General features: G+C 37.1%; 1 protein-coding gene across 9 annotated transcripts in view; it reads right to left on the bottom strand.

The window, feature by feature from the left end:
• Positions 1–26879, bottom strand: part of tcf12 (transcription factor 12) — a 126197-nt gene that overhangs the window by 98359 nt on the left and 959 nt on the right. For 6 of the 9 annotated variants that reach the window (XM_079811220.1, XM_079811225.1, XM_079811226.1 and 3 more), the window contains exons 2-3: positions 26585–26677; positions 26241–26313 (exon numbers count right to left, since the gene is read on the bottom strand). In XM_079811220.1, the coding sequence (XP_079667346.1) occupies positions 26241–26313; positions 26585–26656 (145 nt within the window). In that variant the 5' untranslated portion in view covers positions 26657–26677. Of the gene's footprint in view, positions 1–13652; positions 13690–20718; positions 20854–26240; positions 26314–26584; positions 26678–26879 lie in introns of those variants that run through there. The other 3 variants (XM_079811223.1, XM_079811222.1, XM_079811224.1) reach the window with 3 other exon arrangements.

Here is a 26879-nt window from a genome sequence, read left to right on the forward strand (position 1 = left end):
TAAGAGAATGCATATGCTACTATGGGTCAATACAAAACAACCATGTTTATGATTTTTTTTTAGAAACGTCAAAAGGCAATTAAGTGGTTTAAAATATTTGTCTATATAAATATTTTTTTAAATAATATCAAATAAATGTTTTCATTAGGACAGTTGTTTCACCCTGCAATATATTCGCGCAATAGATTACAAGTGATATAATCAAGTCATTGAATGTGTGATTTGCTTTTTCCGTGCATTTCTGAAATAAATAGATTCAGATTCCTGTCATTAACCCACATGTACATAATTGTTTTTGCTCAGTTGGACTCCTATGTTAAGATGTCCTTATATCAAAAGCGTCTACACGAAATGTGCTTAACAAGGTGAACCAATCTGATCGCCCATCACATCAAATACAGAGCATATGAAAGCAACCTTCACTAAGAGGCAAATATTTCTCTTGGCACAGTCTGGCTCTCTTCTGGATTTTAATTGTTGAACAGGTGTCCACACCCCTCCACAACAGACGCACAGTGAGGGGGGTAGAAACAAGGGCAATGTACCAATTGTTCCAGAAGCAAGTGGCTCACTTATGTGCTCTGGCATAAAGGTGGCCGGAAAAAAAACGAACGCATTCATTACTTCAATTGACCATTGGCTGCCACTGCTGCGAAAAGTGCCCCAGATGTGACATCACAAAGCCCAAGGTCTGAGTCGTTCGGTGGAATTTGCTTTATGCCAAATTGCCACGGAAACCAAACATTCCCCTCCCAGGCCAGACGGCCGCTGCATCGGGGTTCAGCGGCGAAGCTGCAATTGTGGGGCGGAAGTGCAGAGCGGATAAATGATGTGAGCGCAGACTGCTTGAGAGATACCGCTTCCCCCACTGGCCTCATCAGGAGGGGCAATGAAATCCCAGGACTGAGTCGTGCTCTGGAGAAAGAGATGACCGCTCAGCTCTCATTATTGTGACTGATACCATACAACATAATGACACTTACTCATCTGAAATGATATAAGACCAACCAACGGGTGCCACAACTATAGGAGGTGGCTAGAAAAACATTCAGAGGAAAAGAAAACAATTATAAAACCTCAAAGCTTGGTAAATCTCCAAAACCCTGATATGCAAAATTACACGGGTGCAGATTTGGCTATGAACGGACGCATATATATCCACCGTCTGATTTGTATCGTGGAAATTCAGCTTGAAATCTGGTTACACCAAAGGTCTCTTCAGAAACTAATACAGTGCAGAAGCAACTTTATGCTGCTTTTAAAGTAAACATTTGTGAGTAATACAAAACCGGATTGCACCCACAGGTCCATGTGAGGAGAAAAGGGAGAACAGGGAATTTAGTACTTATAGCTAGTCAAACTATAACCACCCTATTATACTGTATCTAATAAAGAGAGGAGACTTGGAACAACTGAGAAATTAATTAACTGTAATATTTTAACATGTTTAATAAATGAATTGTAATTTGTTAACAAGTCTATAATGTGATTATTGCTGAGAAACCCACACAAACTTTGGGAAAATTACCTGGGTTTCTGCGGGACAGATTTATGAGAGAGAAATTAGCTAGCCAACTGATGATAATAGAATCGTTTAATAGAGCCACCTGTACAAAGTACCCCATCCCCCCCCATTTTCATATTTCCATTTTCATATATATATATATATATATATATATATATATATATATATATATATATTAGGGCTTGGCAAATTAACGCGTTAACGCAGGCGATTCATTTTTTCAGCTTAACGCATTAAAAATATTTAACGCAAATAACGCAGCGTCCGTTTTTATATCCATTTTTGCTTAGCGTTACATGATCATCACGCTCTTATTCATGTAAATGCTTCCAAGCGTGACAAGACACAAGAGAACGCACTGTATACCAATGTCCTGTGTGTGTGTGTGTGTGTGTGTGTGTGTGTGTGTGTGTGTGTGTGTGTGTGTGTGTGTGTGTGGACTGGTAATCATCACGTTATGGGGACAAAATGTCCCCACAAAGATAGCAATATCCGAAATCCTCATCCTTGTGGGGACATTTTTAGGTCCCCATGAGGAAAACATCTTATAAATCAGACTAAGTGATGTTTTTTGAAAATGTAAAAATGCAGAATGTCTCCTGTGAGGGTTAGGTTTAGGGGCAGGGGCAGTGTAGGGGGATAGGATATACGGTATGTACGGTATAAAAACCATTACGCCTATGGAAAGTCCCCATAAAAGATGAAAACACTACATGTGTGTGTGTGTGTGTGTGTGTGTGTGTGTGTGTGTGTGTGTGTGTGTGTGTGTGTGTGTGTGTGTGTGTGTGTGTGTGTGTGTGTGTGTGTGTGTGTGTGTGTGTGTGTGTCAGTGTCCTGTCTGTAGATGCGTCTCATGTCAGCTAATCAAGACACACACACACACACACACTCGACGCATAGATAGACTCGTGTCAGTTTCCTGCTCACATCGAGTTCTCTTTTGCTCTTGAACAAACAATAACACAGAGGATTTTGAGTATTCTCATATTAGGAGTCTTAAATTAGTTAAATAACGTCTTAAATGAACTTAAAGAGTTGTGAGGAAATGAGATGTGCATTAAATTTTAGCTTTAATGATGATTCATCTATATTTAATTTATTATTTATGCAGTTAAGAAAGATAACTATTACATTTCTGTATATGTATAACAGGGAAGGCCATGGGTAAATATAACATTTATTATTTTGGGTTTATGTAAAGATTGTTTTAAATTCACTTAAATTAAAAGTTGTTTTTTTTAAAGCCTAATAAATGTTGAAATTGGGAGCTTTCAGTTATACTGTAATGTAACGTCATTAATGTTTCATAGACACTTTAGTATCAGTGATACTGGCCTTCATTCATAAAAATATGACAATACAACACATATTTAAAATATGCTGTCTTTAAATTGTTTATACATTAATTTGGAGAGTAACTGAAATTATTACAATATCAAAATATTAAAAACATAAAATATTAAAAACTTGCGATTAATCGCGATTAATTACAGAAAAAAATGCAATTAATTAGTAAAAAAAAATTTAATCGATGCCCAGCACTAATATATATATATATATATATATATATATATATATATATATATATATATATATATATATATATATATATATATATATATATATATATATATATATATATATATATATATATATATATATATATATATATATATATATATATATATAACTGATTTATTGAAATGTATTTACTCTTATTACTATAAATTATTATCTTTTTAATTCAATTTAGCAATTTGTTTAATTTTTTCTCAAATCATCCCACCGGATTGCACCCACAGGCCCATGTGTTTGACTGGACCTCAGGTGTGGTGGGTTGGTATAGTGGGTAGAGACCATGTGTAGAGACCAATCAGAAACTGTTTTACAGCTAGAACACGCATGGAATGGTTTGATCGCTTAGATTGAAAGGTTTACCTACTATAGAATAGGAGCGCTTAGCTGAAACAGTACTGGAAGATCATCAAAAATCAAACAGGATTTTATTACTTGCTTATTCTATGTACTTTTATCGTGGCGTTTACACAAGTAGGTAGTTTGTATGTTCAGTGAAATCAATTGTTTGGAGGGTTATTTAGATATTTGGTTAATTAAGTTTCGAAATAAACAGCTAGCCTACCTTATCATTGCACGGCTTAAAGACATTAATACATTTAGAATACATACATTCAGCACACTCCCTTTATTTTTCCTCCTGTGTCTGCTGCACGTGTTTTGCGCATGAGCCGCACACACTTCAAGGGAGAGCATTTTCTTGTGGTGCCCCCCTGAGCACTTGGTGCCCTACGCGCAGCGCGTGATGCGCGTAATGGGAGCGGCGGCACTGCATAGTGCATACGAGCTTGCCGCCGTTCATCTTTGCGTCATTACATCACGTCTGTATACATAAAGAAGGAGTCCCGGCTAGTAGGCCATATCGCATGTGAGGATGCTGCAGGTGGCGGATCATTTATAGCCTTTTCTCACAGCATCTGGAATAATTAAAGGTATCATTTTGATGGCGTATTGTAATCCAGAAAGGTCCAAACGACATCAGTAACAACTGGAGATTCACCCGTAGTCAAAAGCAAAAGACTTCGAACTGCGGAGTGGCTACAGAAAAAAAGATTTGTATTTCAAAGAGAACCAGTTCTAAGGAACATTAATTTGCTTTTTGGGTAAAACAAGAACAATTTCTTTATATGACAATTAGACTGTACAGAAATTACGCTAATACACTCTAAATACACGTAGTCGCGCAATGATGATGTTGTTAACATTAAAAATTTAAGTACAAAGAATAACAATAATAATAATTTGCACGGTTTGATGTGATGTGAGCCAAGCGGTCTTAAATTTAAATCACCATTGGTAGCGCGATTTATTGTAATGCTTTTTTCCCTCAGTTGGCCAGAACAAAAGTGGCAGACATGTAACTTACTTGTTCCGATAACATTTTCTGAGGAGCTGTGTTGCAAGTTATTTGTATTATAGGATATTTTTTTGTATTCGTTCTGATCCAACCCAATCTCCTGGCACTGCGTATCTATAGCATGAGTTCATGCTTTCATTTGGCGTACTCTTTATACAAAGAAATCACCTTTTACATGCATCTGATGCTCGATATCCAGTTAAATTTCATTGTATTCTTTTTTTTTTTTTTTAAATCAATACAAAAAGAGAAATTATTATTAATATTAGTATTATGATTTTGCTTGCAAAACATTTTAAGTTTAAGGAAAACATTTTAGCATATTCTGAAACTAAATGTTATTTAATAATTGTACACACAACCTTAATTGTGTCCTGAAAACGATTTTATTTCTCCTCTAGAGGAAGTAAGGAAATATTTACCTGATTTCTGTTCCCTTTTGCCACTCTCGCTGTAAATCAATAGTGATCCAAGCAGCTATGTATCGGATTTGAGCTCGCCTAGCTGCACCGTGTGAGTCAGGACTACAGTTTCTGTTGAAGTTTACCGAAGCATACTGATGAATACAGTAGTAGACATTCAAATCTGCAGCCATTGATGTTTCTACTCACACAACCAATGAAGTTTGCAAACTGTTTTTTTACATGCACGCAGAACCAATGAAGTTTGTACGGTTTCTTCTTCATCCACTACGGTGCTTGATGCTTGTTCTTCCATCGCGCAAAACCAAAGAAGTTAACTTAAGAAGTTAAAAGTATAATAATGTATAACGTAATGGACATTTACAGCCAAGGTTTCCCATTCATACAGGTTTTATGGGAAGAGCAGTGAGAAAAATGCCCATAGAGCTATTCATTGGTATTGCTTTTTACAAAGTCATTTTCAAAAATCAAGCTTCACAAATGCTGCTGTGATTTCTGAAGTTCAATTTTGTACGCTCTTAAATGAGTAGGTTTAGGGAAAGGTTTGGGGTTAGGTTTAGGAAAAGAATTAGCAATCTTTATTAAAATGTTCACGGAATGAACCGACCTACAGTATATCATTTAAAACACATAATTGATACTAATTATTTTCCTAAACCTAACCCCAAAACCTTTCCTTAAACCTACCAATAACTTATTAAACCTAACTTTAACATATTTTACTTTTAATTGAAACAACCAACAGACCTGTCGGAATGCTTTTGCTAGAAAACCAATTCAAGTCAACAGGTACATTTTGTGTGCTAAATGCACGTAAAAGATGACTTCTATGTATAAAGAGCACGCCAAATAGGTATGCAGTGCCAGGAGATCGGGTTGTCTGATCTCAGAAAAGATCTCACCGGTGTCGCTGCGGCAAGCTTCATGTGTGCACTGGAGTGCTTAATTTATATTTTAAATGCTCATTATTATGGTTTAGTATTTCTCCCCCGATTAATCGACTAATGGCTTACAGTCAACTAGGCAGTAGGCAGCCCTAGTCTATTCATATGTGCGTCTGTATCATTTTGAAATATCCCCACCAGTGTTAAAACCAAAGCTACACGGTTGCATTTGGGAATGTACTGCAGTTTGACAACATAAGAGAAATGCTGGTTGCGTAGAGGCAGTATGAAGCACAGTAGTAGTGACAAGGGAGTTTGTCATGGCTGGAAAAGCGTCTTCATTAGGCCGGCCTACTCGCTTCCAACTGCAGCGAGTCATATCACGCTGTCTGTCACACATGGAGGACACTGAAGAATCACACCAACACAACAGCCTCTCTGTACACAACAACGTGGCACTAAATCTCTTACACACACACACACACACACTTCTGACACATTCATGGCATAGAGATTAAATGATTGTGAGGAGATAGAGAGATCAACATGAGAATGGGTCACGGCAGCTTGAAATTAAAATTTTAAACATTGTGAAAGCGGGAGGAGGGCTGTAAAATGCCAGGGCTCGTTTTCCTACATGCAAACAAGGAGCTGTTTTGAGATTTTCAACAATCTGGTCATGTGCATCAAGGAGAGACTATTTGACTCTCAAAATAGCCCCAGCCCGGATTAGAAGGGGCGTGTCACTGAGGTAGATGCCCTGCCTGTATATTATCTACATTTCATATAATATGTCCACATTAGAATAGGGCTCATTTTAACACACGAGTAAAGTATGATAATGTATGCTTGTTTTGATGTTTTATAATTATTATTATTATGATTAAAATAGAATTTGGGGCATGAATAGTGTAAGAATTTATTACACTAATGTTCAAAAGTTTGGGGTCAGTAAGATTTTTCCAAAATAAATGAATACTTTTATTCAGAAAGGACACATTAAATAGATCAAGCATGACAGTAAATAATTTTACATTGTTACAAATTATTCTACAATAAATGCTGTTCTTTTGAATTTTATATTCATCATATATATACATTAACAACATGTATTCTTATTTCACTTATTTCTGTGCCATAGTTATTATATTGATTAATAATAGATAGTTAGCTAATCGGTGTGCTTTGTATATGTGCATTTCTGAAATGCATAACATGTACAAATCAATTTAAATTGTAATGTAGATGTATTTTCTGTGAAGCTGCTTTGAAACAATCTGTATCGTGAAAAGCGCTATACAAATAAATTTGAATTGAATAAATTGAATTGAATACATTTATATTCCTTTTTCAAGGATCATAAAAAAATATAATTACATTATTTTAAAATATATCCAATTAGCACTTTATTTTACAGTCCTGTTCCCCATGTACATATTATGTACTTATTATAGTTATTATAACAACTGGGTAATAACTAAGGCCACACGGAATCTGTGGACTTTTTTGTGATTTCTGTGCTGAATTTTTGGCAAAATCTGCGGAATGGTTTTAAATGTATTAAAAAAATCTAAGAATATTGGAAACATTTCAAATAAAATTTAAAATATTCACATCCAAAAAGAACATCTTGTTTTTTAAACAAAGCAAGATCTTTCTTATAGTACATTCACTAAAAGACGGAGAAAATATTGCTAAAATATTAATAATTGTATTGTACACAAATCATTAAATAAACAATTTCATATCATTTAACAATAGAGCAAAATAAATAAATACCTACCTAAGTAAATAAATTAACTACTTTTAATAGCTATACATAAGTAATTTTTACAGACAAGTGACGTTTCCTTAACTCCTCCAGGGTCAATTTTATTTTAAGTCATTTTAAAATTTCACTCTCTCACAAAAAAAAAGGTCACATCAATCAGCGCAGACTACTACCCCTCACAATCACACACACGCAGGTTGTGTATGCTTCTCAATGAAGGGCATTAATCTGCAGAGGTTCTGCGGAATTCTGCGCGCGCAGATACCATGTGGGCCTAAAGTACTAACCCTGAACCTACCCCTAACCTTTACCCATGTAGTTACCTTATATTAACCAGTACTTTTTTAGGTGAGTAGTACACTGTAAGTACACATACTGTAAAATAAAGTGCAACTATTTTTTTGTTTTTGTAAATTGTAATAATGTTCCACAATGTTACTGTTTGATAAATTGCAGTTCAGTTCAGATGTTGAATCAGTAATTGCTCTGATGGATTCAGTGAGGTTTTTTTAGTAAGGTATTTGTTAGACTTTCTCAAACAAGTAACCACTAGTGAGTCTTTCCGATTCATTGAAAAGAACCAGCTCATAAGAGTCATTTGTTTGTGAATCAGACCATCAGACCAATCACACTGAATATTTGTTTGTTTAGTTGTTTTCTTTGCTAGTCAGTTCTGTTGCTTTTTTGAATGCAGTTCGTTAGGACAACCCCATAGAATTATGTATTTTCTTGCTATTATTACTAAATTTTTCAACTAAATATCCAAATAAATCTAATTATTGAACTAAATGAACCATATAAACTAAATTACTGATCTAATTACTGATCTAAAGCCCACACTGTCACTGTAATTGAAATGAACTGATGACATCACTGTTTTCTCCGGAATGGCTATACGGCTGAATAATATTCATTGTTGCATTATTTTCCTGTTTAACACTGTGAAGCTGCTTTGAAACAATCTGCATTGTTAAAAGCGCTATATAAATAAAGTTGACTTGACTTGACTTGAATTACAGTAGTGTGTTTTTTTCCCATCACATGCCATTCAGACTGCAAATGCGCATTCATTCAAGCAAAATAGGATTTATCCAGAAAACACTGGTTTAACACAATGGTATCACCCTTAAACGAACAGCTCACTCAAAAATGAAAATTACGCCATGTGTTAAGCAGAAGCTAGAAAGCCAAACAAGATTAGAACAACATGAGGGTGAGTAGCCTAAATCATGACGTGAACTATCCCTTTAGTAAAAGACTAAACCTGATGTCTTACAATTTACTGTTTCGTCCTTTAAACATTAATACACTTTAAAAATCTAGGCTAGATGAACGCAGCAAGGGGACTCGTATGTAGCAAATTACACCCCAGTTACTCATTTGCTCCAAAATGCCAATTACCGATTTGGACTGACACATTTGTGGCCTACATTAGTTTGCATATTCCAAAGTCACATACGCAGAGTGCCGACAACCAGCACTTATTCTGGCATGCCCTTCAGCTCAGATAGCACACGTTATCTGAGATCTAGCCGAACAGAGAAAGTCTACTGAAAATTATCACCAGCCAGATATTTAAAGAAGCGCTTGATCCCTTTTTGTCTTAAGAATCTCAGATATTAAAAGAGACGGTGAGCAGCACTCCTATAGGTGTGAGTGAAAGAATATATACAGTATATACTCCTACTGTTCTGTGTTAGCCACTCTATCTGTCTCTGCTTGGCTACCTCATTTACCCAGCATGCCCGTTGAGCACACTTCACTCCACCCCTCAAATTCCTATCAATAAAGAGCGCTACAGCTCATAATGCAGTGCCTTTGAAAAAAGGCAGGGGTTTAAATGTTCCTTTACCTATCTCTCCCTTCCCCCTCCGTTCCATCCAGCAGAGGGGCCGTTAAGGGGTCCGGGCAGCACGGTTGTGCTGGATTTGTCTGGCCATGCCCAGTTCAGATGCATTAATCCAAACTCTCATTCTCTGCAATTTCCACACTTCCTTCCTGTGCTGCGCCCCGCACCATATGTTCCCAATCGCAAACGGAGGAAAGGTGCTTCTTCCTCCAACCTTGAGCCTCCTCCGAGGAACTAAGGCACACAAGCCAAATAGATGAGAAATTTATCTTCCTCATAAAAAAGGGCCAGACTGCTGTGGGGCTTGCGGAGTAAATCCAAGAGATTTCCCTTCCTCTAACACATAATTAAATTGAGTTGTGTTAGAGCACACATTAAACGGCATATCTCTCACACTTCCCCCTCCTAGCGTTTCATAGGACAATGTGTGGCGTTAACTGAACTGAACTGAACTGTCTTCTCAAAGGAGCCTGATAACAAATCAAAACCATGATGCTTCAGCCCAGGGCTGGCCGGTATGACGTCATAGAAATCTGTCAATCAGTTGAGATTTTTGCATTTGTGGTCGACTGATATGTTTTTATTAAATGGCCAATGCCGATACCAATGACTAGAGAACTAGCCAATGGCCGGTGCGTATAATAATAACATTTAATGGTTGCAAATCATTTCTTAAACTAAGTAAACTTTTTGAGGGGGGTTTTGGGGATTTTGCACAACACATTCTACTAGAATATTTGACAAAGGAACCCCAATTGAAACCCAATAGAACTCAAATGTATGCGTCTCAGCGATTTTACATGGCTTTCTTTTTGTTTTTAAATGGTCAAGTGTTATTTGTATTCCGGTTGTGTAACATACAAAACATATTTAAAATGAAAAGTCAAAACAACTACAGTACCGTTCAAAAGACGGGGGACAGTAACATTATTAATATTTTTAAAATATATTTTATGCTCACAAAGGCTGTATTTATTTGACTAAGAATAAACTAAAAAGAGTAATATTGTGAAGCATTACTACAGTTTTAAATAACTCTTTTCTTTTGTAATATATTTTAAAAAGTAATTTATTCCTGTGATGGCAAAGCTGAATTTTCAGCATCATTACTCCAGTCTTCAGTGTCACATGATCCTTCAGAAATCTTTCTATTATTATGATTTGCTGCTCAAGAAACATTATACTAAATCATCTGTGTTGAAAACAGTTGATTCATATTTTTCTGAAAAACATGATACAACATTTTTTCAGGATGAATAGAAAGTTTAAAAGAACAATATTTATTTGAAATATTGATATTTTTGTAACAATCTTACTGATCTCAAACTTTTCAAAGATTTATAAAAAATTGCTCATACCTTGATATACCTACTCCAAGCACTTAAAAAGGGAATGAGAGAGTGAGAAAGACAGAGGGCCGTATGTAAAGCACTATTTTATCAGACGAGATGTGCCTATGATTACTGCTGATTCTCAAGCATGCGCTGGATGCGTCGAACACGCTGTGCACAAAAGGATTACGCTGTCACACCCCCGGGTGCTTGCAATCAAGGCGGTGTTTATTGCATCAGGAAGATTTATTTTTATTGAGCTGCTCATTAGCAGGGTTTAATCAGAGCCCTATCTTATGACTGTTCTAACACTGATATCGCATCGCTCATCAGTCGGGCCTAAGAAAAAGCAAACAAACTCGATCCTTTCCGCTCTGCAACTTTCAGCCTCTTCTCCATCACGTACAAGGACGACACCATGATGAATATGAATAAATCACGTAGAGATATGCAACAGCATGTGAATATTACTGGCAAACATACTCCACAAATTCAGGAGATGAAAAAAACGTATACATAAAATTCACTGCAGTTGCCAACTGAAATGACCGTTAGTGGCAGTAAAACGCCCAAAATGTTTATTCCTTTTTACACAAATCATGATTACCCAGATTATCAATTAATAAAGATTTTGATTCACAGTTGATTCACTCACTCTATCACACGGATCTCTCTTAAACCCACAGTTTTTTATATTTTTAGATATAAAGAGCTTCTCTCATCAACGCGTCCTTTCATCAACACGCCAGAGGGCGGGGCCAAAGTTGCAATAATGACGCAGGCGTTGATTTTCTTCTCCAGATGCGGTATTTATAGGCACATTCTACGAGTCGTTCGCTGGGCTTGGTAACAATAAAAGCTGCTTTTGGACTAACAAGAAAGTTCCGTTCAGTTCTGAAACATATAGGATAATCTTATAGTATAATAACCTCTTATATGTCAAAAGTTCAAGGAAAATGTTATTTCTCAGTTCATGACTTCTTTAACACTATTGGTTAGGGGTTAAGTGTAGGTGCTACATTATTTTCAAATGCAATAGAGCATTAATATTTTAGAGCCACTCACAGGACATTTCATTTCTGAAGTGCCACTATACGTGTGACAATCAACACAATAAAACTTTGGCAAATTCATGTTCATCGGTTTCAGATAAAAGTGTCACGAAATGTGCAAGAAGTTTCAGCCCAGGCACATTGACCAATTTCCCAATGAGCTTGGAGTTGGGGAATACGCTTGGTAATGGCAATAATTAAAGCGAATAAGTACAATCCTTATTCTCGCACCATGGATCAGGATAAGCCGTCGCAGAAGGGCACTCAGACGTCATTCTCCCCTGGGGTCCACTGGAGGAGCGCAGGGTTCTGCTAGGGCTGGCAGGGCAGGGGAGCTCACGGCAGCCAAGCCTAACAGACAGCACTGCCAAACCACAAGCACGGCCTCATACCTCTTCTGTGTTCCACAAGAAAACCACCATCCCTGGTCATCCTTCTTCACGTCAGGACAGAGTCAAGGGTACTCCAACATAAAGAAAAACACTTATCCTCCTATGAAGAGGAGTAAAAGGAAACGACAGAGCGATATTAATGATGTAATAAACTGATTGATAGCCAATAGAAGCTTATGACCGCTGCCCTCAGAGATCCCATCTGTCACTGGGAGAACCGAGCCAAAATGACACGGGCTACATAACACATGCTAGCTTTCTATCGATTAACTCTCTCTGGCCCTGAGCGGGGGAAAACACACTGACACTTAATCGCAAGGTAAAGAGAAGTGTCTCAACACTGCCAAGAGCGATTCGGCCCACTCTCACAATCTTTCCCCGACAACCATGAACACATGGAGCATTTATCATCATTATGACTGGAAGCCATGGCTCTTAAAGCCAAAATTAAGTGTCGGTTTCGAAGTACTGCATGAAATAAGGCTAAAGCAGAAACCCACAAACAGAATAACATTATTATAAAGTTCATTCGATATGACACTAGGAGTTGTAAATGTGACCATTTTCATACATTAAAGGAAAACAATGTCATCACAGTAATTACCATGGTAACAAACAAGCGCAAGGCTCCACAATGCAAATCGGAGAGCTTTGCAGAAGCTTTAGCCGGAGTACATCATCTTTAATTTATTACTCCAAATCCTTCAAAAGACAAATTAAAAACGAGGAACAAATCAGTGGTACACACTAATCCTCAAGTCTTTTTCAAGAGAAGAGATTGAACTTCAATTTGATTGGTATTTTGCACAGTAGGATAGAGAAGGGGAAAAAAATCATTTCAGACTCCAGTCCTAAAAATACCAGGCCACGTTGAGTGCAAATGTGTTCGCGTCTAAATCTATACATAGAGGGAGGCTGAGCCTGCTACTACAGAGGATTAGGACCCACACTACAATGTTCTTGCCATCAGCGTTTTGTGTATCTAAAATGGAAATCCTGATAGAAGTATCAGGGCACGGGTCACGTACAGCCCAGTACTCGTTCGCTGACTCTGCCCGTCACAAGCAGTGAGTATGGAGTGTATATTGGTGACCCCATCAACAGCGCTATGTTCTTTACATGACGAACTAGTTGTTTATTGGCCGAGTGCGAGTCAGCGTGAAGGAGCATCTTATTTTTTGGTCCACTTCACCACCTGCGCAGCAGGGCTAGACCTGGCCGAACCACTCGAACCTGACTCTTATCGCTCAAAGTGGTGAAAGTTTTTCAGTGAACATGCGAGGGGTGGAGAAGTGATGGTTAATGAACAGAGGAGATAGATAGTAGCCTTGAACACAACAGACGCCTTCTGCACTCTGAACGACAGGGATACAGAAGGCCTTTCTGACATGTTTGAGAGTTTCTGAGTAATGATGCAGACAGTCATAATAAATATATCCAATGATGCATGTTTTAAAGGGATACTTCACACAAAAACAAAAATTATTTACTCACCCTCATGCCGTTGCAAACCTGTATGACTGTCTTTCTTCTGCAGAACAGAAAAGATACTTTGAAGAATGTTGGTAACTAAACAGTTTAGGTGACCATCTATTTGTATGAAGAAGAAAAAAAAAAATTCAAAATATTTTTATGTTCATACAGGTTTGGAAGGACATTTCTATTTATAAGGACTATTTATAAAATAAATAAAAAATTAAATATTTAAATAAAATGTAACAATAATAGAATAGGTGTAAACAGGACAGGAAATGATTGTGAAGAGAGGAGAAGGTAAAGTAATTTGCTAGAAAGTATAACCACATGAGCATCACAGCTCAACATCTAACTGCTGTGCCACCGGTCTGAAATTACATGGACAAAAAAAGATATGATACTCTCTTAATTTTAATAAGGATTTTTTTTTTTAATTCAAAGAGGACACATAACTTCAATCCCTGTGGATCACGATGAGTGGACCAAATGGGCCAGTTCTTATGGCCCGCGCTGTGCCATCTCCTCAGAGAGCTCAAAACCACAGGGACACTGAGAGATCAAAAAGGTCATTATGCACCCACTCATGCCAAATATCTGCTCTCTTATTCCCAGTCGAAGTCTGCTCACTCTCAGAAACAGTCCTGCTGGTGCGCACCAGGCCAGGAGGAGTGTGAACGGCTGCAGGCTGTTGGGGCATCAGACCAATATGACCCTCAGAACAGGTTTGTGGGGTTAAAAGAACAAAAACGTGGCAATTTAGAGCGTACACTCTAAACAGTAATTCAGTGGCTTTTTAAATACTAAAATAATAAAAGCTATACTACCTTAAAATCTCTGAATATGATTTGGAATGAATATGTTTGAATTGGACATAGCAAAATAAATGCCAAAAACTTTATCTAATATGATTTGTGAAATGTGATTTGAATTACCTTAACTTCTTTGTTGGGTATTTGTCATGATACTAAATGTAGTTATTCAGATCTATTTAAATGTTGTATTCAAATTTACACAACTCACAAGGTACAATTCAATGAATTTACAGCTTTTAAATATTGAAGTGTAAAAATGTTTCAGCAAAAAAACTGAGCACATCGTAATTTAAGTTCTTAGACGTATATAATTGAAAGTGTGGCAAACAATGAAAAGAAGAAAGAGATTATGAGAGTAAACCCGATTCATATCATGGACAAGCATCGTGATTCTGAAATGTTTTGATTAGTACTGATGGGCATGTTGGGAGACATTATGGATGCACCTGCAAAATATTTCTGGCGCCTCCGTGAGTCCTGGGCGAATACTTTAAAATTGAATTCTGAGGTACGGTTTAAGCTCGCAGCACCCTAATCTTGTTTCCACATACAGTAGGACTTGGGTCAGATATGTAATGAAATTGGAATGTGATGGAAAGTTGATCTCTCATAAAGAAAGGATGATGTAGCTCCGCCCACAGCCCTTCAGCTCCGACGGGGATTAATAACTCCAGGGATTTCCCCCTCCAACTCTCAATATCAAAACCCCCTTTCACAGTTACTCATCTCTGCCCAAATAAAACAGCGGTTCAGAATTTCACAACCTGGCCTCTTGCTGACTATAACAGTTGCTGAAGTGCAAGCCTTTTAATTTGCTATTGCCATAAATAGGCTATTATGAGTTTGCCGCATCGGTCGAAGATGATGAAAGAAGACGTAAAGATGTCTTCCGCTAAGACTCTCACCATCAGTTCGACTGCTGCTAGAACACTGACATTAGTGCGAGTTCGGCCTGAGGCTAAATCACTGGTGGATACAGCCACGACTGTCAACATGCATTTTCAACTAACACACAAAAAGGAAAAACAAAAATGTTTGGCTACATAATCATAATTAAAAATGCAATAACTGACTTTCCTTTTCCACTTTAAGGACAGTAGCCAAATGTGTTTCAACCACTCCCCTCCGACCACCTGTCTGCTGCTAGCTGTGACCCCCAAAACATAGAACACACATAGATGGCAAGGAGGTGCGTTTTTTTCCCACCAAAACCCTGTTCCCCACTGCTAAACCAAGCTGACCCCGCTAGCTTGAATTTTTGCACTTCGAAGGAGGAATATCAGTGAGGTTATATTCATAAGGCCTGACTTATTCAAAAAAATGTAAGGCGAAAAGAAACAAGCTTTGCTCAAATATTTCATGTACAACTAGTGTTGTCAAACATACCGACACTTCAACAAGTCTGTACTGAAATTTTACAAATGTAACTATACCAGCCTTTTATCGGTACTGGTATATAGAATGAATCCAGTACACACTGCTAAAAAACATGCTCATGCATGCCCTGTGAAAAGCATTAACGTTTTTTTATTCATGGCTTGTTGAGCAGATGAATGCAGTGGCCAATCAGAGTGTTGAAATTATTCAAACTTGGCAGTTTTTGTTCAGCGTGAGTTTGTTTACTGAGTGCTTGTGAATCTTTTCATTATAACCAGCAACAAACAATGTAAATGAGAGATCGAATGTGCAATGTAGAAAGATTCATTGATTTTTCACAAGAGTGTAGACTCAATTATTGAGCTCACGCTGCACAGAGGTGATTTACAGCTCCAGTTATTAAGCTTTTGAGTAGCTTTAAGTATGGAACTCATTCACAAATTGAATAAAACTTATTCTTAAAGGGTTAGTTCACCCAAAAATGATTTTTTTTTTTTATTAATTAATTACTTACCCTCATGTCGTTCGACACCCGTTCATCTTCGGAACAGAAATTAAGATATTTTAGTTGAAATCTGATGGCTCTGAAAGGCCTCCATTGGCACAATGGCACGGTTCACTCTCAAGACCCTTAAAAGGTACTAAAGACGTCGTTACAAAGTCTCACTACAGTGGTTCTAAAATAACTTTATGAATCGGCGATAATAGTTTTTGTGCGCAAAAAAACCCTAAATAACGACTTACATAGTGATGACGATTTCAAAACAAGGCATCATGAAGCTTCGAAGCGTTATGAATCAGCGAGCCGATTCATGATTCGGATCGCGTGTCAAACCGCCAAACTGCTGAAATTTGGCGATTCATACCGCTGAATCGACTCGCTGATTCATAACGCTTCGAAGCTTCATGATGCCTTGTTTTGAAATCGTCATCACTATGTAAGTCGTTATTTAGGGTTTTTTTGCGCACAAAAACTATTATCGCCGATTCATAAAGTTATTTTAGAACCACTGTAGTGAGATGGACTTTGTAACGACGTCTTTAGTACCTTTTAAGGGTCTTGAGAGTGAACCGTGCCATTGTGCCAATGGAGGCCTTTCAGAGCCATCAGATTTCAACTAAAATATCTTCATTTGTGTTCCGAAGATGAACGGAGGTCTTACGGGTGTCGAACGACATGAGGGTAAGTAATTAATGACAGAATTTTCATTTTTGGGTGAACTAACCCTTTAATGCTGCTAAGTTACACACTACAAAGTTTCGGGAGTAACAACAGTATTTAAAATCAGGATTGAATACAAAATCACGATGATTGACATAGTAGTAACAGAAGGGGGGGGCGAATATATCAAAATCGATCGAATGCAGACTATTAGACTTGTTCTTAAATTTATTAATAACTTTTCATTTGACCTTTTTAAAGCAATATTGAATTTGATAAAAAAATGTTGAAGGGTACATGCTGTTTGGACCCACTTTATAATAGGTGAACCTAACTACTATGTACTAACATTTTAATTAATCATTTGACACAATGCACTTATTGTGTACATACATGTTTTACACTGTACTTATATTTTTAAAAATACCTTCATGTAATTACATCTGTAATTCATTTCTGTAGTTACATTTATAATTACACTGCTGACCCTTCCCTTACACCTAAACCTACCCTTAAACTTACCCATACCACCACACCTGTCCCTATTATCCGTATACCACCTCAATATCAGCAAAAGTGTTTTGCAATACAATATGAACAAAATAAGTACATTGTACTTATTTTTTGATGTAAGTACATAATAGTTAAGGCCACCTAATATAAAGTGGGGCCTGCTGTTTTAATGTATAATTGACTTGTAATTACTATTAGTAACATTAATTAAATAATTAATCATTCAATTAATATTTTTTTTACCTTTTCAAGTAGTTAAATGGTTCAGATTTTTTGCTACAGTACCAAAAATGAAACTTTAGTGGTATTGGTATTGACTACTGAACTTTTGGTATCGTGACAACACTATGCATTATAATGTTTTAATAACAAATTTAGGTAAAAATGGATAGGCTCATGATGCATATGTGCAGTTGGCTCCCAATCCCATTCCCTCCTCTTTCTTGTCGTGTCAGATAAAACTTTTTTACAAATATTATGCTATATTTATTCAAAATGGAAAAAAAACCCCGATTAAAGATGTGTGTCCATTATAGAAAGATTTAAACCTGAGAGTGAAGTATATTGTGTTATTAAGAATGATATTCTACCAATGCTTCAGTTTAAGGTCTAATTTCAAAAGAGAATTGCAGGCCGCTGGCTTCCACTACACTCACAACAACATTTTTCAATCAAAAATAAAAGGAAAAACTGCAAAAATATCCAAAACAGTCTTGGCGAATCAAATGGCCTAAATGACTTAGAGCTGGTTTAACAGGCATCTATTAAGGTTAGTCGAAAACTACAGAGGATCTTTAACAGAACTTACTATTGCTTCTGAATAAACAGGAAAGCTTGTGAGCACTTACAAATGTTAATTAAAAAAAATTGTTTTACTTGTCACAAAAGCACAAAAGAAATCCAATCCTGTGTATTGTTTTCCTGTCATTATTTTGTTGTAACTTCCAATGACACACCTGAGACATCCAGCAAACTGCTCCAGAACAGATGTGAAAGTTTACAACATCTCTTCTTTGTTTCAAACACAGCTGTCTTCCACAAGACACGTATTTATTCATCACAGCCAGAATAAACTCAGCTTTCTCAAATATATTGAAAGAATAACCATAATCTAAATATGCCCTAGTTTAATTTCCATTCTTTGAACTCACATCAAAGTTGTTGTTTTCCCCCCCTCTAAAGTCCAAATCAATCACCAAAAAACGCCAACAAATCCGCTGTTCGGGGGAGATTTGCTGAAACGCTGGAAAAGATGCACATGCCGTGCCAAGTAACCTGCCTTCAAAGGGCCTTGATCGCTATGGCAACAGCATGATCTTCCATAACCAAGCTATGAGGTGACCTGAGGTACATACAAGAGATGTCCAAAAAGCCTCCCAGAATTCTCCCTGCCGTGGCAGGACCAGCCTGGCAGAGGAAGCCGCTGCTCTGACGGCATTGCATGCGCAACGTGGCCCAATGGTTCACAGAGCAAGCAGCAGGTTAGCTAAAAATAAACAGCCTCCAGCCAGAGAGAAGGGGTCCTTTACTAAAACACACTAAGACTTTTTGACAACCACAAAAATAAGGTACATTTGCATAATAATAATATATTTTCCCACAGTTGATATAATTGTTTTTTACTTTTTTACAGAAAAATGTCGAAACGGTTTCCGTTAAATCCAGCACGCTTGGTGTTAAGACTAAATGTTTCTGAAAGTGCAAGGGTGGATTAAAATGAATAATAAAAAAGAGATATGAACAGAGAAACATCAGAAACAGAAGCTGGCTGAGGGAGTCTCAGGAGACAATGCCTTCCGGAGTTCAGAAACATAACAGGTTTGTGTCTTTACCAGAAACTACTGAAAGCCAGTTTGGTGGTTATAGATGTGACGCGTATTTGTAATAATAATCCATTCTGAAACAAACGCATGCTTAAATGGGAGAGACTCCCGTCATTGTTTTAAACAAAACTCACAAATCCGCTGAGAAGCCTTTGATGATAAGCTGTGCTCAAGAGAGGTTTTGTCACCTTTAATATCTTCATTATACAGCAGGGCAGTTTTATTTTTCTTGCCTGAAATTATCTTAATATTTGCGGCTCTTATGGAGTTCAGAGACTTTTTACAGAGAGGATATAAAACTGAATACTAATCATACAGATTCTTCCCCTCTCATTAATTATTAATCAGCAGATAAAGCCTTTTACTAATCCACAGACAATGAGGAGAGTGATGTCTGAGGTCTACTCTCAGCTCGCTCTCTGAGGAGGACTTCAGGTTTAAGTTCAAAAGCTCAAAGCGAAGCCAAACTCCAGACGGCAAGGGAACAAAACAATCTGGAGATCTAAAATATAAATAAACAAATAGAATTTTTAGAATTCCAGAATTTGTCTCTCATTTTAAAGAAGTAGTGAATTCAGATTATACAAAGGAATTACATTTTAAATATGTGACAGATAAATACATACAAAAGTTTGCGGTCTGTACGATTTTTGAAATGTTTTTTTAAAAGAAGTCTGTTATTGCTGCTCACCAGGGCTGCATTTATTTGATCAAAAATACAATAGAAACTGTAATAATGTGAAATATTATTACAATTTAAAATAACTGTTTTTTTGTTTTAATATATTTTAAAATGTAATTGATTCCTGTGATGTCAAAGCTGAATTTTCAGCACCATTATATAACCAATAATAACAAAGTTGTAAAACTGGATATAACTTTACACCGTTAAAGGTGCACTGTGTAAGTTTTGGCGGCATCTAGTTGTGAGGTTGCAAATTGCCTACCGCTCACCCCTCCCTTTCGAAGTACATAGAGAAGCTACGTAGGCCGCAGAGAGTAGCTAGCGCTCTGTAGAGAAGTTTGTCCGTTTAGGGCTACTGTAGAAACATGGCGCAAAATGGTGACTTCACTGTAAGGGGAAACGTGGTGTATGAAGATAGAAATGGTTCATTCTAAGGTAATAAAAACATAATGAATTTTCAGCACCATTACTCCAGTATCAGTATCTTCAGTGTGTTTTTTCAGGTTTCTTTGATTTACAGAAAGTTCTAAAGAACAGCATTTACTTGAAGTATAAATCTTTTGTAACATTATAATTCACTTTTAATCAATTCAATGTGCCCTAACTGAATACAATTTTTTTTTTTTTTTTTTTTAAACATACTGACCCCAAACTTTTGAATGAAAGTAAATATATTTGCAACAATTTAATACAATTTATGAACTGATTTGACCTGCAATTAGTTGAACTGTAGCCTCCCACATGAAGAGGCGCTGGGTGGGGTCTAACAGAGGAAGAGTTGTGTTTGCAGAAATATCCTCTGATGGCACTATTCCACTATTGTTTTAAATGCTTCTTGGTGGGTCTGTTTCAACAGCTTTTTCTGGAAAAAGCAAAGGACATTTATCTTTGCACAATACAGCATGCCTGTATAACACAGTGGCTACGACATGAGAAATAACAGTGTTGGAGACAACAAAAGAGAATTTTGTTATCAGACAGGTGATACATGCCTCGCCGAGCTGTGGATGAAACAGAGGGCATATCACAGTATTCCCACACAAGGACTGCTCTTTACAAAGGTCTGACAGATCAGCGAGAAACATGATCTAACCCTTACTGCACATTTCCACTATCAAATCCTCTTACTACGCATGCCAATTACTGATATGGGCATTTTAAAGGAATAGTCAATACGGGTTCAATACCAGTTTAATTGACATAATTTGTGGTATATTGCTGATTTCCATTAAACATTATTTCAAGTTTTGTTTAGTTTTTTTAAGAGGAAAAATCGAGGTTACAGCGAAGCAGTTATAATGGAAGTGTTTTGTTATTTTTGGAGAATGTTTATTCTTCTGTTAAAGCTATTATTTGAGCTGTAATAATAACAAAGTTGTAAAACTGGATATAACTTTCCACCGAAAGAGTTGGTGTACCGAAAGGTGCACTGTGTCCATTTTACCGGCATCTAGTGGTGAGGTTGCAACCGCCTATCGCTCACCCCTCCCTTTCGAAAGCGCATAGAGAAGCTACGGTGGCCGACACAGGACAAAGATGTCGTCGTCTGAGACAGCAGAGAGTAGCTAGCACTCTGTAGAGCAGTTTGTCTGTTTAGGGATACTGTAGAAACATGGCAGCGCAAAATGGTGACTTCACTGTAAGAGGACCCACTTCACGGTGTAGATAGAAATGGCTATCTAAAAAACTCCTGCTCTTACGTAAAAAAAAACATTATGGTTCATTATGTAAGGTCTTGATACACCACTGAAAACATAATTTTACATTTACATTTATGCATTTGGCAGACGCTTTTATCCAAAGCGACTTACATTGCATTCAAGGTACACATTTTACATTTTGTCAGTAATTATGTATATTATATTGCATTTCTGTCACAAATATTACACACTGCACCTTTCATGAGTGATTTTTTTCATACTAATAAATTATAGTGTTCACGTTTTGTGGCTATTAAACTATTAAAAACAGTGAGTATTTTTATGCTTGCAAATGACCCAAATTACTTCCATTGTAAGTGTCTTCCTGTAACCCAAAATAAAGACGCACATTTAAAATAATTGTACAACATTATGCCACAAATGCTGTTCAGAACTGGGGATATTCCTTTAAATTATTTATTCTAATGAACTCTACTCTCACTGGCCTACTTAACCACTTTATTTTTCAACGCAGAAGTAAGCTGTTTTCTGTGAATGTGTGTGACTTCTGATCGCTATAGGGAAATAGCAAGAAAAGTAACAAAGTACAGTAAACAGTAAAACTGTTTTCACTACAAGCCAGTGCATTTATAATTAAAGCCACAATATGTCATTTTTTCGCCACTAGAGGTCGCTTATTCAAAACAAAGGAGTAGCTTGATGACGCCTCCCGCAGACGAGCGCTTCAGCTTCTTTCGGTCATGCGTATGTGTGGTAACGCAGTGCTGATTTGATCATATTAGATACATTATTTGAGTGTGTTGAAAGTTATGTTCTAGTGCTTCTCTGTGCGTTCGCTCGGCAGCTACTATGAGACACTTATTGAAGAAATGTGCGATATGCAATAATGCCATATTCGATACGATATTGCTTTAAGTATGTAAAATCTATTTAAATTATATTTTAAAAATTATTTAAGAAATGAGAATGATACCATTTATGTGTTTCACATTCTTTCTGGGAAAAGAAAGCATCGCTACAAATTCTGAAAGAGACCAGCAGTGTTTTAGCATTAAAATGAATGTCACAAATCTAACAATATAATTTTAACATCAATGTAAACAAACCAAAAATGTAATGCCAATATTTAAATACCAAAAACTTTTTGCTTGACTTGGTAATATAAAGTTATATCAACCTAAAACTTAACATCAAGAACATTAAGAACATTACATTTTGTTACATTTTATTTTATCTTTTTTTATTAAAAATAAGAACTAAAAACAGTAGTCTTCACATGAATTAAATATACACTGATACATAATAAAGCTACAAAGGTTATTCAGCCAAGAGCACGGAGTTATTTTCTCTTTTCCATTTGTTGTTGGACAGACAGTGGCAGGTTTACTGTAGTAACAGGCTGTCACTTTAAGACCCAGTGCACGGATCCTATTGACACGCATTCGGTTTCTTTCCCCAACTGATATTGTTCACTTAAAGCATAACCGACTGTGTTTACATGGATACTCGTCAAGACAGTCATTCTGACATAACTGTGTGTGTATTTGACTATTCGAGTGTGTAACAAGACACGGAAAAAAAAAGAATGGCTTGTGCGCACGTTTCGGTGTGTGTTGGACAACAGACAGCATGAGACTGCAAGGAGTTATTTTCCGCAAGTTATTGCGTTTAATAACTCTTTTTAATGTCAAGCAAGTCACATAAGTAATAGTCGTGTGCCCAGTCTATTCTCTGCTATATGCGTCAACCTAAAACGTACACTTTTCACAATGTTGAAGTAGCCTATTAAAATCATTCAGATATTGCGTGCCCTTGCGATAGGCATATCGCGATATGTACATTAGAGATATTTCGATATATTGCACAGCCCTACACACTACAGTAAGCTAGATCGATATTAGGCATGGTAAAACATGGTACCCGCTGTAAATCAAGAAAACAAGATTTAAACAATAGACTAACGGTGTTGAGCTTGAGCTATATAAAAATGATTTGTTTTCTGTCGATGAATATATCCAAACAGTGGCTCATCTGTCTAATAAAACAAATCATATATTAAAGCATCTTTGGTGTTTCCATGGTTTCTACAAAATAAAATCGGAAAAAGGCGGGTGTTATGTCATTGATAGGCGATGCACGGAGACGGTCCGTGTCCTGGTTAAAATTGCTTAATTCTCTGGTTTTAAACATTCTTGGAAACATTTGGGAAAATGCAAGTAGTTGTTCTAGTGTTTTTTGGGATATTTTAATCCAAAAATCTTACATATTGTGCCTTTAAGACAATACATTAAAAAATATGGTAAGAAATACCAGTTTGCAATATCAAGAAGCTGTTTTGTACAGCTAAAAATGACTGGAAGTGGATGACAGCAGAAGCCAGACACATTCAATTTACAAATGACCACGCCTGCTCTTCCGTGAAAAATAAGGTGTATAGTTCACCTGATAATCAGGAATGCCAAGCTACATTGAATTATCTAGCATAGATGGATACAGCAAAATGGCTTCTCTCTACTATCTTAATGCTCCACACACACAAATCTCTGACAGTGCTTGAAATAACGCCCCACAGCGTTTCCAAACTGTCTCTGAAACACTGCTGTTTTGAGTAAGTTGTGTCAGGAGCAACAAACAAACAGATGTTTTTATCGCTTAAAAACATCACAGCACATCAAAGCCAAAGACTGATTACAAGATCACATGTGCGTAAACTCTTCATTTACTATTGTTTGATTCTGGCTGATGTGAGCCATCAAGATCAGGTTATTTTACAAAACATTCTGAAAGGGTTTACAAAAGCGTCTTGCAAAGTGTCTCGGCTGTGCTGCTATTCAGTAATCCACTAAAAGTGTGTCTCCTAGATAACAGATGAGTGTAACAAGGGCTCTGCTTTGTTGCTTTACATAAAACAAGCATTGAGATGGAATAATGCTTGATTGTTTCCTCCTTCTACGGCACATTAGACAATAGATGATCTTTACAGCAAAGTGTAGTCACCTATGACAGGATTTATGTAAAATCACATGCATGCATCTGAACCAACAGAATGAAAAGCTAGTGTCTGCTTATAGATAGATACACTCAAAAAAAAAAGGTTCTATATGGCACCCAAAATGGTTCTTGGCTCGTAATCATAGGGGAACCTTTTTTAGTGCTATATAGCACCAATTTTGGTGCTTCAATGGTTCTTCAGCGGTTCTTCAGAGGTTCTTCACCGGTTCTTTGACTAAGGTGCTATATAGCACCTCTGAAGAACCGCTGAAGAACCACTGAAGCACCAAAATTGGTGCTATATAGCACTAAAAAAGGTCACACACACACATATGTTAACTGCTCTAAGAATGCTTAAAACGTCTGCGCTCTTATGTCGAGTTCACACTGCACGATTTTAGCCCCGATTTTGACTCGCCGACAGGTTTCGCAAAATCGCAGACAAATGCCCAAAATCATAAGCAAATCGGTGCTCGTTCAATCGACAATCACGCAGTGTGGATTATCAAAGACCCGACCTGAGAGAATCGCAGTCGCCAACGCCTGTGAGATATTTGGCATGCTATATCTGCGATTCAAAAGTTCTGACTGAAAATTACATTGGAAATAACCTACAGCCAATGAGAGAGCAAGATACAGGGCGGCGGGAAGTTCAGGAGTTATATCAGTATTTTAAAAGATATATATGTACAATTACATAAAAACAAAAACAAAGCACAAACATTAGCATGACCAGCCGCAACAGCAGGTCAATGCAAAAATGTTTATTTCCACAATCCTTGCTCCCCACGTCTCCCCTATACTTTCCTCTTTTCTTTGTCTCCTTTTCGCATTTTATTAACAATTCCAGTCTCGCACAAGATCTCCTGTTCGAAGCACAGGTGATCTCGCGTTGTTTCCTTGTCAAATCTCACGTGTGTTTGGTTGTGAAACGCAGTTTGCGGACGAGACAGAGTTGTCTGTGAATCTTCCTATTGTAAAGTCATGCAATGTGAAACCCCCTGCCCTGTCGGCGACCATCGTGCAGTGTGAACACAGCAGCGACTGAATGAGAGCCAGATAAGTCATGCAGTGTGAAAAGAACAGTGATCTGACTACTTTTAAAATCGTGCAGTCTGAACTCGCTGTTTAGGAGGCTGAAGAGGATAGCACACTCTCATAGGAAACATATGATGAATCAGCGAGGGAGGGCATGTCTTCAAAAAAAATATATTAACAAAAACACGTCATTCACAGGACAGTCGATTTAATGTGGAGTCCAAGGAGACAAAAAATGTATGCAATGTAAAATGTTTTAAATATTTAACTATCAGCCATGACAAGTCAACAACAGTGGTTCCTTTCATTTCAGAGTAATTATTACAGTGGATGTATCTGATATCAAATACCATTACTTGCATTACTGAACCCTTCTCTACCTGCTTCATTATAATCAAGACAAATCAAAATCAAAAACTCCTTGGGATGAAATTCATTGCGATAATCAACAGCACCAAGACTTCACTGAGAATTAAGAGGAGGTGACTGGACAGTGTGAGAGGAAGGCAGTCTTTCATTAAAGGATTTCCACAGGAAGTCCTACCTGGTGCGCTGAACTGGCTGCTTCCAAGAGTGGTCGGCCTATTTTTCCCACTGTTTACAGGAGGAGAAAACATCTATGGGAAGACACACAAAAATGGTGTGGTGTGTAACTGCACAGAGAGTGTTTCATGTTTAATGGATACAAAAGTATTTTAAAAGCAAGGACATTTCCATTTTATTGAACATTAAATATGAATATTTTATTGTTCCTAAAGTAGCAATGTAATTAATTTGCAAATAACCAACAGAATGTCTATATATATAATAATAATCCTTCATATTTAATCATGCATATCTTAGAAGTGAGTGACTGAACGAATGACAAAAGTTAGATGAGTGTCTTACCGCGCTAAAATCCAGCAGATCACTCAGCTCCTTATCCGTCCCGATAGCGGCAATCCGCTGCTGAGGGTTCATCCTTACGATCCTTTACTAAATCTACAAAACACAAACATCATTCCCCTCAATCTGAGAGCCTGATGTGTGCTGAAGCTTCATGCTAGCCAGCACGGCTTATGCAAATGACATCGGTGAACATCCGCAGCTTGACATTTGCTAAACATCCCCATATCCAGTCTTTATCATAACTTTGCGCCGTTCCAAAAACCTTTGTACAAAACCAGGGCAATCGAAGCACCTG

This window comes from Gobio gobio (genome assembly GCF_949357685.1).
Source record: "Gobio gobio genome assembly, chromosome: 2".
Classification (NCBI taxonomy): domain Eukaryota; kingdom Metazoa; phylum Chordata; class Actinopteri; order Cypriniformes; family Gobionidae; genus Gobio; species Gobio gobio.